Source organism: Aquarana catesbeiana, linkage group LG05 (assembly GCF_042186555.1).
Source record: "Aquarana catesbeiana isolate 2022-GZ linkage group LG05, ASM4218655v1, whole genome shotgun sequence".
Lineage (NCBI taxonomy): Eukaryota > Metazoa > Chordata > Amphibia > Anura > Ranidae > Aquarana > Aquarana catesbeiana.
In genome coordinates, this window is record NC_133328.1 from 525053635 (window position 1) to 525068972 (window position 15338).

Consider the following 15338-nt stretch of genomic DNA (forward strand, 5'->3'; position numbering starts at 1 on the left):
TTGTAATGATTAGTGGCAGCGTCCCGACACAGTGCACTGTCACAAAGTCTCGATTTGCATATGCAAGTCTCTAGGGTTTCGCGGGCGACTGTTTCTCAGTCATGTGTCTTCTGATGTACATCAGTTTTTTGTGCTAGTATAGGATTTAATAGACATGAGACCCCTTGGTGTGAGTGGCGAGCCTTCCTTTATTTATTGCCAAAAGACAAATTAATACCTCATGAGTTTGTGTGTTTTGGTCTTTTTTTGGGAGCAAGTGAAACCATAGGCTTAACCCCCTTGACCAAAGGTCATTGATGCTTAGCTGTCAAAGAAAAATGAAGTAGTGTCAGCTAATGTTACAATTTACATACCTTAATAATGATATATTTAAGGACACGTGAAGCTTTTATTTAGTACACTGTTTTATTGACAAATAAACCAGTGCTCTACAATAAAATCACTGTGTTTTTATTAAAGGCCAACAAATGTTCAAAAATGTAAATACATCTTTTTTTTAATTTTTTTACATTTTTTTAAAATAAATGATTAACTTTAATAATGCAACTGTATCTGACAGTTGTACTGGTAAATAGATGGCACCACAGATAAATACTGCAGCCTGAAGGTAGACTGAAATGGAACCTTACTTGTTTATTTTTATTAATGAAGCCTTCAGTCTGTATGCGATTACTGTCAGTATGTCAGAGTTGACTTAGTAATCACATGACTGGGAACCACTCTGATTGGTTCCTGATTGTCAATAGAGATGCCAGCAACCATGCAAATTGTCCAATGCTAGCTCTCAAAGGGAAGAATGTTTATGAACATATTCTTGGCATGGGCCATCATGTTGGGGCCCATTAATAAAAGATTACAGGAGGGAGGGGCTTAAAATGCATACCAGTCCTCTTGCCTAATAACATTTTTAAGTGATACATATGCCCTGTACACACGATTCCACTTGCTAGTTGCATGTTGAAACTGAATAGGTTACTAAAGTTATGAAAATTCTCGTGATGTAATCTGTATATCTGTATTGTATTTTCGAATGACAACTGTACTGATTACAGTGGAGTTCCCCCTGACCCTTTAAAAACTAAAAGTCAGCAGCAACACATACCGTAGCTGCTGACTTTTAACATTAGGACACTTACCTGTCCTGGAGTCCAGCGATGCCGGCACCACAGCCGATGTTTACATTGGCTGGTCAGGTGCTGCCGCTGCCATTTCAGGTAAGGGAACCTTTCGGCTTCCCAGCCGGGTCCCTACTGTGCATGCACGAATCTCGCTGCGCTCTCTCGCTGGCCCGGCAGAAGTAGAGAGAGGAGGGTGGGGGGGCCGAACTGCTGATGTAATTCACCGTGGCCCGGTCTCCCGGAAGTGGGGACAGGGTACCTGTAAAAGGGGGGGATCAGATAAGTGGAAGTTCCACTTTTGGGTGGAACTCCGCTTTAAACGAAAATCGTACGATCTGGTATGGTACAAAAAAAAATTTTGTGCTTGTCCCATCAGATAATATCGGATGAAAGTCTTTCCTTCTCTTGCTGACTTTAATACAGTTCTGGCTGCAACCAAGTTTTCTACTTGTCTGTAATTTTTCAATCATATTTACCTGTATCAAAGAATTTTTAAAGTAATATTTTATTATATAATATTATCTTTCATCTCTATTTATTTTGTCATTTTTTTCTCTTGTTCGTTTCTATAAAAATAGCTATTTTGTAGACTTTGAGCGAACAATTTTTTTTAAAATTTAATGCAATAGCTGCCTCATCAATTTTCCACTGCTGACTTCTCAGGAATGGCAAGGTACCTTTAAAATGTAAAAGAGACTCTACACACTGCTCAACATAACTGATCAAATCTGCCCTTGTGGGCAGTTAAGTTTAGTCAGGCAAATGGAAACTGATACCTGACCGGCTGCTTTGGCTTCGCTCTCATCAGTTCTGTCACTGCTGCTTTTTATGTGTCATCTTTATTGCTAATACCTCGCAAATAACCTCTGAAAAGAACCATTAATATCTTCAGTGCCTGTATTATTCCTGAGCAGATGCTTAGAATCAAACCAGTCAATAATCATATTTTCGTTTTTAACCACTGTTAAATATTGTTGAATTCATATTGAGCCATTTCGCCTTGTATCATTATCTGTAATGTTTACATGCAAGTAAAGGAGCTTCAGATACAAACTACGTAATTTATAAATGATGTAAATGGGTATTATCGCATCAATTAAGCAGCTGTGTCCTTTACCTTCTCAGTAAACAGAAATGTGTCATAAGCAGAGTTTGCTGCTACTCGGTTTAATGCAGATAAAAAAAGGAAAATAAATTACCCAGCAAAACCAGGCTGTCCAACTGTTCTCTGGTGATATGGATGTCATAGTTTGGCCCCCTCTTCTGACCTGTTGACTGCAGCAAATGGTCAATTTCGTCACGCACTGATGCAAGGGCTTCTGGGTGCCTCACCAGGTAGTACATGGCCCAAAATGTAGCCGGAATCGTGTTCCCCACAGAGGCCCAAAGGAAAGCAAAATGATGGGCTGCAGGAAAATAAGGGAAAAGGAAGATTAATAGCATTTATTACACTGATTAGATTTGCAGTGTGCTAATTAAAAGATGTTAGGACACAGACCCAGCCAAGGATCAGTGAATGCTAATGAGGACCAATAGGCTTCTGAAGTCTAATTTTCTGCTTAATGAGAATAGTTTAAAATATAATGTCTGCAGGAAGGGGAGAGAATGTAGTAAGGAGGGGGGTGGTGGGGGTGGGGGTTATAGGCAACTCGGTTATAATCTTTTTCTCATTATCACTATTAAGTATCTTGTTTTACCACCTCAGCAAAAAAAAAAAAAAATTATAGATGGTTGTTTGAGATTAAAACATTCTATCCTCAGTCAATTAAAAGAAGCATATAGCATTTTCAAGGTCGCAATTTAGATTTTTTATTTCAAAGGTCTACTGTAAATTATTTGCCAGAATTTAGGAAAAAATAACTCTTTTAAAGCATACCTGCTTTATCATAATCTCGTAGCACATCATAATTTTCAAGAATGTCTTTCCGGGCTTCTATCACCTCGGCCAGGTCACGCCTGACGTTCATCTTATGAGGCATAAAATACTGGATGAGTTCTTCCCGAATAGACTTGGTATCTCCTAGCAACGCAATTGGTACATTGATGACGAGATAGGGGAACTTGGCATCAAACTTTGTAAATTTTTCTCTCATTTCACTAATAACGTTACGACCATCTGCAACAGGATCTCTTCCATAGAGTGTCATAAAACTGGCTTCAAACATGATAGAGCAGCAGAACTGATACATATTTTCTGTTCTCCAATCTGTTGCTTGTGAGAATTTCCATTTGAATACACGTTGGAGATTTATCATCATGCTGTCAGTGAGTTTGTCCAAAGGCTTACCCTGCATGATTTTATAGATTTTGTGCATGCTGTCCTGGAGCTGCGGGAACTTTGATTCTGACAGGCGTGGGTAGTTAAATGTCCTGGATGCCATTTCGTTAGAGAATTCGTGGAAGTCAAGTTTCTTGCCATTTCGAACGACATACTGGAATTGGGTTGGATCCATAATAAATGTTAAATATCTGCCTGTGTGAGAGAAAACAGATCACTATCATCAGCTTTCTGACATTATTGTCTTCATCAGCACCAAATAAATGAAATAATTGCATGGCAAAATATTACATTTTCATTCAAGATGCTGCTTATTTAAGCTACATGATAGCCGACACATTAGAGACACTAGGATAATCACACCGTTTTCTTTACTATGCCACACGATGTGTTAGTTTGTAATTTCAAAACAGATTTACAGCCATAGTTTAATATTATCTTTGACATTTTTTTCAAAGAACAAAAATATACAACCAGTTCCATTTTGGGAACCTCAAACTTTTATTACAGGGAATTATTTCTCAATTTAATCAGTTACCTGTTAATGAGATACCTCTGATAAGAGCAGTCATACTTTGAGGCCTTGCTATCTACTAGTTTGGGGATAGTGAAGTATCACGGTCAATGAGACCAATGTGGATAAAGGCCTCTCAAATCTATGTTAGGCCTTAGAACAGAGTTCTTTTAAGAATAAACAAATAAGTCAAATAATTGACAGCGGAACTTCGGGCAAATATAACATTCTAATTACTGAAGCTACAATATCTCACAAAAGTGAGTACACCCCTCGCATTTTTGTAAATATTTTATAATATCATTTCATGTGACAACACTGAAGAAATGACACTTTGCTACAATGTAAAGTAGTATGGGTACAGCTTGTATAACAGTGCAAATTTTCTGTCCCCTTAAAAAAAAATCAGCCATTAATGTCTAAACCGCTGACAACAAAAGTGATTACACCCCTAAGTGAAAATGTCCAAATTGGGCCCAAAGTGTCAATATTTTGTGTGGCCACCATTATTTTCCAGCACTGCCTTAACCCTCTTGGGCATGGAGTTCACCAGAGCTTCACAGGTTGCCACTGGAGTCCTCTTGCACTCCTCCATGACGACATCACAGAGCTGGTAGATGTTAAAGACCTTGCTCTCCTTCACTTTCTGTTTGAGGATGCCCCACAGATGCTCAGGTCTGGAGACATGCTTGGCCAGTCCATCACCTTTACCCTCAGCTTTTTTGGCAAGGCAGTGGTCATCTTGGAGGTGTGTTTGGGGTCGTTATGTTGGAATACTGCCCAGCAGCCCAGTCTCTGAAAGGAGGGGATCATGCTTTGTTTCAGTATGTCACAGTACATGTTGGCATTCATAGTTCCCTCAAAGAACTGTAGCTCCCCAGTGCTGGCAGCACGTATGCAGCCCTAGACCATGATACTCCCACCACCATGCTTGACTGTAGGCAAGACACACTTGTCTTTGTACTCCTGAACTGGTTGGTGCTACACACGCTGTATGTCAGCTGTGGGGCAGAGAATCTCCCAGCACAACAGCTAACTTTTGAGTTTGGTGTGAACCCAATTTAGACTGAAAACCTGATCCCAAGCTCATCACTAAGGGAAATCCTACTGGGTTGCTTTGAACTGGGGATAGTACAATTCTCAAAATAAAAAACATAAACCAAAAAAGTCTGATTATGGTGCAATACCAGATGTATCCATAATTGACATTTATAACAGATAGGTGTATCTCTTTCACCCATTTTAAACAATCCAACAGGTGTAAAATATGCTCCATGAAAGCATTGAAATATAAGTTTATCTCTTGTGGATATGACTGCAAAAATAAGAATAACTCCTCCCAATCATCTTCTGTGATATCCAGGATATCTCGCATCCATTGTTCCTGAATATGATGTATTGTAGAGGGTTTTTTTGCTGTATAAGGGTATCATATAATCTGGGAATTAGTTGTTTTATTTCTTTAGTCATCGATGCTCAAATTGCTTGTGTGCTTGTTTATATCAATACAAGACACCTTTGCAACCAACTTATTGCCTCAGAAATAATTGTGAATAACTGAAAGCTATTCCAACAGTAAAAACTGCTCTTTACCTTGAAACTGACCAGCCAAGAATATATGGTGCTAGATCTTGTCCATAAACAATAAAATCACTATCAATCAGGGCTGGATTTAAATCTCAAGAGCACATAAAAAGCACTCAAGAGTTACATAAAATCAGTTACTTTAAATAAACCCCATTACCAATTTTTAAAATTGCACATAAAAGCACAGAAAAATAAAGAATTGTAAATACAGTGTTTTTTTTCCTGTCCATAAAGTGTTTATTAATTTGCAATGTGCCTTTGATAGAAAATGTGACTACTCCAGGAAAGTCAGTTCCCCTTATGCAGCCCCCTCTGTGCACATCTTTGCCCTATCTTCTTCTGGGAATATCTACACAAGCAATGTTTTTACAGGCACAGTGCCTTGAAAAAGTGTTCATACCCCTTGAAATTTTCCATGTTTTGTCATGTTACAACCAAAAATGTAAATGTATTTTATTGGGATTTTATTTGATAGACCAACACAAAGTGGCACATAATTGTGAGGTTGAAGAAAAATTATAAATGGTTTTCAAACCTTTTTACAAATAAATATCTGAAAAGTGTGATGTGCATTTGTATTCAGCCCCCTTTATTCTGATACCCTTAACTAAAATCCAGTGGAACCAATTGCCTTCAGAAGTCACCTATTTAGTAAATAGAGTGCACCTGTGTGCAATTTAATATCAGTATAAATACAGGTGTTCTGTGAAGCCCTCAGAGGTTTGTTAGAGAACAAACTGCATCATGAAGGCCAAGGAACACACCAGACAGGTCAGGGATAAAGTTGTGGAGAAGTATAAAGCAGGGTTAAGTTATTAAAAAAATATCCCAGGCTTTGAACATTTCACAGAGCGCTGTTCAATCCATCATCTGAAAATGGAAAGAGTATGGCACAACTGCAAACCTACCAAGACATGGCTGTCCACCTAAACTGACAGGCCAGACAAGGAGAGCATTAATCAGAGCAATAGCCAAGAGGCCCATGATAATTCTGGAGGAGCTGCAGAGATCCACAGCTCAGGTGGGAGAATCTGTCCACAGAACAACGATTAGTCGTGCACTCTAGAAATCTGGCCTTTATAGAAGAGTGGCAAGAAGAAAGCCATAAGAAGTGCCGTATGCAGCTTGGTAGAAGCCATGTAGGGGACACAGTAAACATGTGGAAGAAGGTAAATATAATTAAAATAGACATATGTGTGTCACCGGCGCAAAATATTAAATTAAAAAATACTTATATAGTGTTTAAACCTGTAAATCTTAAACACCTAAAAGATATTGATACTATCAAAAATGAAAATAAAAAATAAAAATTGTTTTTTCTTTCATCCTTGTTGTTCAAACAACCATATACACCCTAAATATATTTCAACATGAAATCAATATATATATGTTAAACAATTACATCCAAAATATCAAAACTCTAATATCCAAGTTCTTGTGCAATGTGCCAATCGATACAAAGGTCTCCTTATAGACTGTCCTTTATAAATATATTATTTTTGTGCTTATGAAGTCAATCATCCATGATTCTTTGTGATACTTCCACCACCGCATGGATTAGCCACTTACCAAAGTCTTAAGTCTTATTGGTGACTTGGGAGAACGGTAAATAAATAAGTAAGCGGGGGACCTATGCATATTATAGGTGTGGGCAAATAACTATAAATAACCATAGTTAAAATGGCAGTGAATAAACTTCCGGTAAAAGGCAATCAACTGGCTTAAATAATAGGCTTAGGGTATGAATTGTGAAAAAGTTATTTCTCACATACAGCATATGCATACTTGCAATTACACCCCTAAATACATTCTGCTACTCCTCTTGAGTATGGTGATACCACATGTGTGAGACTTTTTCACAGCCTGGCTACATACAGAGGACCAACATGTAGGGAGCACCGCCAGGCATTCTAGGAGCATATACACATATCATTTTCTGACTACCTATCACATTTTTGAAGGCCCTGGAGCACCAGGACAGTGGAGTTACCCACAAAATGACCCCATTTTGGAAAGCAAACACCCCATGTATATTCTATGAGGCATAATGAGTCTTTTGAACATGAATGAAAACTCATTTTTTTCCCCACAAGTTGTCAATTTATAAGTTTTTTCTAACACATAGCATGTACATAGAAAAAATGACACCCCAAAATATATTCTGCTACTCCTCCTGAGTAGGGCGATACCACATGTGTGAGACTTTTACATAGCCTGGTCACATACAGAGGCCCAACATCCAAGTAGCACCTTCAGACATTCCAGGAGCATAAAATTACACATATCATTTCCTGACAACCTATCACATTTTTGAAGGCCGTAGAACACCAGGAAAATGTAAAACGCCCACAAAATGACCCCCTTTTTGAAAGCAAACACCCCAACTTATATTCATTGAGGCTTGGGCTGCAGATAGGTACTCAGGTACTCTGATGGGCTGCAGAGAGGTACTCGGGTACTCTGATGGGCTGGGGACAGGTATTTGGATACTCTGAGGGGCTGGAGACAGATACTTGGGTACTCTGATGGGCTGGTGACAGGTACTTGGGTACTTGGATGGGCTGCAAATAGGTTATTTGGGTAGTCTAATGGGCTGGAGACAGGTAATTCGGTACTTTGATGGGCTGTAGATAGGTACTCGGGTACTTCTGGCCTGGAGACAGGTACTCGGGTACTCTGATGGGCTGCAGATAGGTACTCAGGTACTCTGGACTGGAGACAGGTACTTGGGTACTCTGATGGTCTGCAGATAGGTACTCGGGTAGTCTGGGCTGGAAACAGGTACTCTGGTAGTGTGGGCTGGAGACAGGTACTCGGGTACTCTGAATTGGAGACAGGTACTCGGGTACACTGATGGGCTGCAGATAGGTACTCAGGTACTCTGATGAGCTGGAGATAGGTACTTGGGTACTCTGGGCTGGAGACAGGTACTCGGATACTTTGTTGGGCTGCAGATAGGTACTCGGGTACTCTGGGCTGCAGATAGTCACTTCAGTACTCTGATGGGCTCTTGACAGGTACTCGGGTACTCTGATGGGCTCTTGACAGGTACTCGGGTACTCTGATGGGCTGATGGCAGGTACTCGGGTACTCTGGTGGGCTAGTGACAGGTATTCGGGTACTCAGGTGGGCTAGTGACAGGTACTCAGGTACTCTAATGGGCTATTGACAGGTATTCGGGTACTCTGATGGGCTGGTGACAGGAACTTGAGTACTCCGATGGGCTGGTGACAGGTACTCAGATGGGCTGGTGACAGGTACTCGGGTACTCAGATGGTCTGGGGACAGGTACTCGGGTACTCTCAGGTACTCTGGGCTAGTGATAGGTACTCGAGTACTCTGATGGGCTGGTCACAGGTACTCTGATGACTGGTGACAGGTACTCGGGTACTCTGATGGGCTTCAGGTAGATACTCAGGTACTCTGGGCTGGAGACTGGTACTCGGGTACTCTGATGGGCTGGTGACAGGTACTCAGATGGGCTGGTGACACGTATTCAGATGGGCTGGTGACGGGTACTTTTTATTACTGGGGCAATCTGTGTGTTTTACTGTGCACTATAATCGGTAACTAGCTGTTACCGCAATCTCCTCCTCACACAGAATTTGTGACTGGCTGTGACTGGACACAGTTGGGTCATGTGGTAAGGGGATGGGCTGTTAGGGGATGGGCTGTGTCGGAGTAACACGCCCCATCCCCGTTTGCCAAGCTGCACGCACGAAGACAGTGCATGTGACCAGTTGTGATTGGACAAAGCCAGTCACGTGGTAAAGAGCCATTTGCATTGGCTCTTTCCCCTGATCCGGGATGGGCTGTGTCCTGAGGGACACGCCTCATCCCCGATCATCAGGCTGCACTCCCCGGGGGGCAAAAATGGGCGGATGTCATATGGCGCCTGCCCGGAAGGAGAAGATGTTCCTGCCAGCGTCATTATACAATGCGCCGGTAGGGAAGTGGTTAAATATCTATATTATCATGAAGGCCATGGTGAGAAGGGACTAATGGAATCAAAAAGACCTCCCAGTAAGTTGCATTGCACAGTAGTACTTTCTTAGAATATGAGGTATTCACATGTCTTATTCTATCCCATATCCCAAAAAAGAGAGAATTCCTCATTTTAGAAGAGGGGGATCAGGGCTGCTCTGTGTAATTGCACAGAGCAGGTAAGTATGACAGTTTTAAAAAATAAAATAAAATGTCATCATTTACAATCACTTTAAGGGCACTTTCACACTGGAGCGGGCGGGCATTGGCGGTAAAGCGCCGCTATTTTTTAGCGGCACTTTACCATAGTGTTTGTGGCACTTTTTGGCTGCTAGTGGGGCGCTTTTAACCCCGCTAATGGACGAAAAAGGGTCAAAAGCACCGCTGCTGCGGCGCCTTGCTGGCGCTTTGGCTGCGCTACCCATTGATTTCAATGGGCAGGGGTGCTTTAGGAGTGGTGTATACACTGCTCCTACAGCGCCTGAAAGAGGCTGCTTGCAGGACTTTTTTGAGCGTCCTGCCAGTGCACCGCTCCAGTGTGAAACCCCTCAGGCTTTCACACTGGAGTGAGAGTAGAGGCGCTTTACAGGCACTTTGCAGGTGATATTTTTAGTGCTATATCGCCTGTAAAGCGCCCTCAGTGTGAAAGTAGCCTAAATGTTATGAACATTTGATGAAGGAGTGTTTAATAATTCAGTTGAGTTACAATAATAATAATAATACAAAAATATGGAAGACTTTCTCAGAAATGCCCAGAAATGTTTACTTTGATTGTTTATATAATTTTATATCGGCTTTACTTTTGATCCAACTTTTATAAATGCACATTGACACACAGCATATGTACATACAATGAAAGTGACAGTTACCGTTTTCATATCTACAATGCAGTCTGTCCTTTCTGACTCACAAAAGCTTGGCAACATTTGGGCCACTATAACTATAACATTGGGAACATGCCAAGTACACATAATAACGTGTACTTTAACAGTTTTCTGAATGCTAAATGCTGTCTTAGCTGCTGCACGCAGAATTCATCTACCACATATTTGGGAACCACCCATAAATCCCTTGGTTCTCTTTAGAACACACCGACTTACCCACACAGAGTTTAACAAGCGCACTTGTTTCTCCATGCCATATACAAATAGTAAAATGTAATCACTGTTTCCCTTTGAATCAATATCTAGTAGAATCATCTATACAGCTCATTATTGATTATTAAAGCTCAACATGGTCAACAATTATAATTTATTAAACATGTTGGTAGGTTTTTACGCTATAGCATGACATACAGTTAAATAAGAATGAGTGTACTTCTTCCTAAAACCACTTTATCCAAAAATAATACACATGCTCTTAGAGTCTGTCTGTGTTAAAGGGACCATCTGTTCCAAAATATCTTTAGGAAGCCAAATACTACTTTTTTTTTTTTTTTTTTAAACAAATTCATTTTGTGTTTGTAGAATTCATGCTAAAACATAGAGATTTGGCCTTTTGTGAAAAGAATGGGTATGCATTCTTTTTACAAATGTTTATTTCTCAGTATGAGATTCAGGCTTGAAAAGGACCTGTAACTTTCAAGTATCATGTTTGTAAATCTGCTTAATACAAATTATAACATTATTGAATATAATCTATTTTCCAAAAATGGTTATTTTTAGTTCATTCACTTTTTGTCTAAGTAGTTGCTGTAGTTTAATGGAAACAGAAATTCTACCTGCAATGTCCATTTTGTTTTTTGTTTTTTTCCACTCGTTATTTCTGTTCTACTTCAGTTTCCTTTTAACCTCCTTCATAGTTTCTAGAAAAACTGTTGTGAGCAGGACAGGAAGTAAAGAAACAGCTCTCTAGCAGAGGCAGTAAAGAGCAGTAAATCTTGTTAACGCTTCCCCTACCCTATCTGAAACAAACAAAGAAAAAAAAAAAATTTTTGGTTGGACATACACCTTAGGCTTACGCAGGAAACCTAAATAATATTTGAAATTGAATTATTATAACTATACACCCCTTCTTATTGTCCCTTTAATAAGCCTATTTCACTGTATATGACTTTTTGGGAGTCAGGAGTGAAAGATCTCCTGAAGGCTGACAGCCACAGCTTTGTCTGACCTTAGACATTGCCTTATTACAGAACAGAAAACAACAGAGCCCTGAAGGTAAGGCCTAACTTGAGGAAATCATTTTAGTTTTGGATATACTGTAGGGGGGCAGGTTTAGAACCTCTTCCAGCTGAAGGGGAAAAATCTCTTAATTTTCTGTTGGGTCTGCCACACTTCAAATAGAAAGACATTAGCACTTTACTCAAAACATTTTGGATGGAGTGGGGTCTTAAGAGGAATCTATTTTTGGGACTGGGTGGGATTTGTTATGTGATGATGTTATTTAAACTGTAGACCTGAGTTAGAAAAGTAAATGAACTTTATGCCCCCGGGTATAAAGAAAGAGTCATTGTCCTTTCAAAACCAGAAAACACAAAAAACAATACAATACTGTAGCTGCAGCCCCTTCGCAGTATATCTACTGCGGCGGGTCGGCAAATGGTAAAATTGTAAGTTCACTTTACAGAAAATCTGTAAGGTAAACTTACATTGGACCCCCTCCCCATCCCTCCCAGTCCTGCTAACCTGGAGTCCAGCGATCCCCCGCACTGACCCCTTTACATTACACATCACCCTGCATCTCTGGACCCCTTTACATTACACATCACCCTGCATTTTTGGGCCCCTTTACATTACACATCACCCTGCATCTCTTGGCCCCTTTACATACACATCACCTTGCATCTCTGGACCCCTTTACATTACACAGCCCCCTGCATCTCTGGACCCCTTTACATTACACATCACCCTGCATCTCTGGGCCCCTTTACATTACACATTACCCTGCATCTCTGGACCCCTTTTCATTACACATCATCCTGCATCTCTGGACCCCTTTCCATTACACATCACCCTGTATCTCTGGGCCCCTTTACATTACACATCACCCTGCATCTCTGGACCCCTTTACATTACACATCACTCTGCATCTTTGGACCCCTTTACATTACACATCACTCTGCATCTCTGGGCCCCTTTACATTACACATTACCCTGCATCTTTGGACCCCTTTTCATTACACATCATCCTGCATCTCTGGACCCCTTTACATTACACATCACTCTGCATCTCTGGACCCCTTTACATTACACATCACTCTGCATCTCTGGACCACTTTACATTACACATCACTCTGCATCTCTGGACCACTTTACATTACACATTACCCTGTATCTCTGGGCCCCTTTACATTACACATCACCCTGCATCTCTGGACCTCTTTACATTACACATCACTCTGCATCTCTGGGCCCCTTTACATTACACATTACCCTGCATCTCTGGACCCCTTTTCATTACACATCATCCTGCATCTCTGGACCCCTTTACATTACACATCACTCTGCATCTCTGGACCCCTTTACATTACACATCACTCTGCATCTCTGGACCACTTTACATTACACATCACTCTGCATCTCTGGACCACTTTACATTACACATTACCCTGTATCTCTGGGCCCCTTTACATTACACATCACCCTGCATCTCTGGGCTCCTTTACATTACACATCACCCTGCATCTCTGGGCCCCTTTACATTACACATCACCCTGCATTTCTGGGCCCCTTTACATTACACAGCACCCTGCAGCTCTGGACCCCTTTACATTACACAGCACCCTGCAGCTCTGGACCCCCTGCATGTTACACAGACCCCCCTTCAGTGCATACGCTCCCCCTTCAGTATAGCCCTCAGTTCAGTGCAGACCCCCAGTTCAGTGCAGCCCCCCCTTCAGTGCAGACCCCTCCTTCAGTGCAGACCCCCCTTCAGTGTAGACCCCCCGTTCAGTGCAGACCCTCCTTCAGTGTAGTCCCCTGTTAAGTGTAGCCCCCCCATTCAGTGTAGCCCCCTGTTCAGTGTAGCCCCACCATTCAGTGTAGCCCCCCCATTCAGTGCAGATCCCCACCCCCTGTTTACACATAAACAGAGAGGAGGCGGAGAGGGGGAGGCGGCTTCACTCTGCTCGGCTGTGCCTGTGTGACATCCTGGATTGCACAGGCAGACAGCTGCTGCCGCGAGTGGAGAGGATGGTAGGTGCAGCGGTGTCATCCTGCACCCCCCCTCCCCCTCACATCACAATGTAGATCGCCTCTCCCTGTGCCTGTCACTGCGCCGCTGTCTAAACCCACTGCGCTGCCACTGCTTCAATCACGGAGGGGGGGGCCAGCCTGACATTCCCCCCCAGTGTGTGGTACTCAGGGCGGCCCGCCCCCCCCCACTTAGTATGCCTCTGCACAGCTTTGCAAGCAGGCGCAGCTCTGCAATGTTGTAGGGGCAGCGGGTGATAGTCACTTGCCCAGAAAGTTTAACATCACACTGCCTGCAAGTGCTGCGCCCCCTTCCTACAATAAATTGCTCCGCCCAGGGCACCCGCCCCTTCCGCCCACCCCTTGTACCAGCCCTGGTACCCAACATTTATTTGGCATACTTTTGGCAATTAAGTGCAAACCACCCTTATTACAAAATTTGGTGTATACATACTAGAGCCTGTGAACATGTGGTTATTCCCATTGTGGGAGCACATAACATTCTGATTTGCTTTTTTTAACACTATTGACTATTGCCCAATTGTGTGTGAAAGCTTAGATGGCAAACAGGGCAGAAACTGTCAGACTTCCGGAGACATTCAGCCCCCCGACTCAAGCTGAAGTATCAGACACAGACAAACAAAACAGCTAAATTAGAGGGCAAATGTAAAGTGAACCTGTGCGCAATAAAGTATTTATGTTTTCTGAATAAGAAGTAAAACATGCCCACAATCACCTTTATAGCTATAGACATTGTTAAGAAATTCATCCTCACAATTGACAACAGAGACACCGAAGAGTCTCACTCAGGGTTAGGCATGTTCCAGCTGAAGAAAGCCCTGTCTCTGGGGACCCACGACCCTTGCCTAGATGCCACCCTCAGGATGGTGTCACCCCTCTGCGGGTTACAAAAACATATTTGGGGGGCACACCCTAAAATGCGTTTAGATTCAAGACGGTGCTGCTATAAGACCAACAAACAGTACAAAACATTATTATAGTGCACACATGTGTGCGCTGTAATATGTTTTGTACCCCTCTGCGGGTGTCACTCGGGTGCAGGCTCCACCTCCGCATCCCCAAAGTGATGCCACTGCTCTGCCATACTAAGTTTCTCTTCCTCCCTTTTCTCTTTCTTAAAAGGTGTTTGCTTATGTATAGCAGAAAAATACTGCAGAGAAGCAGTTACTGTTTGCAGTCATAAGAATCTCTGTTCTCTCTTCAACTTATTTTAATTCATAGTAAATACGGCTCTGAATCACTTTGCCTTATTTCACCACACTTCACACTGAAATAAAGAAAGCTCTATATTTAAGCAGAAGCCTGAAGTTTTGATTGGGCAAACAGCGTTGACAATATCCATGTCTTTATGGACATTGCTTTGTGTACTGGTCCAAATTTGGTGGAGGGGGGTTATGGTGTGGGGTTGTTTTCCAGGGTTTGTGCTTGGCCCCTTAGTTCCAGTGAAGGGGACTTTTAAGGCTTCAGCATACAGACATTTTGGACAATTTCATGCTCCCAACTTTGTGGGAACAGTTTGGGGATGACCTCTTCCTGTTTCAACATGACTGCGCAGCAGTGTACAAAGCAAGGTTCATAAAGACATGGATGATCGAATTTGGGGTGGAGGAACTTGACTGGCCTGACCTCAACCCAATAGAACACATTTGTGATGAATTGGAGCAGAGACTGCAAGCCAGACCTTCTTGTCCAACATCAGTGCC

The 15338-nt window shown here is 42.0% G+C and overlaps 1 protein-coding gene across 1 annotated transcript in view; it reads right to left on the minus strand.

Annotated features, from left to right (window-relative positions):
- The window catches only part of CYP7B1 (cytochrome P450 family 7 subfamily B member 1), a 337341-nt gene that overhangs the window by 62285 nt on the left and 259718 nt on the right, over window positions 1-15338 (minus strand). Inside the window, exons 3-4 of the mRNA XM_073631707.1 lie at window positions 2995-3591; window positions 2318-2524 (exon numbers count right to left, since the gene is read on the minus strand). Coding sequence (XP_073487808.1) covers window positions 2318-2524; window positions 2995-3591 — 804 coding nt within the window. The remainder of the gene's footprint in view (window positions 1-2317; window positions 2525-2994; window positions 3592-15338) is intronic.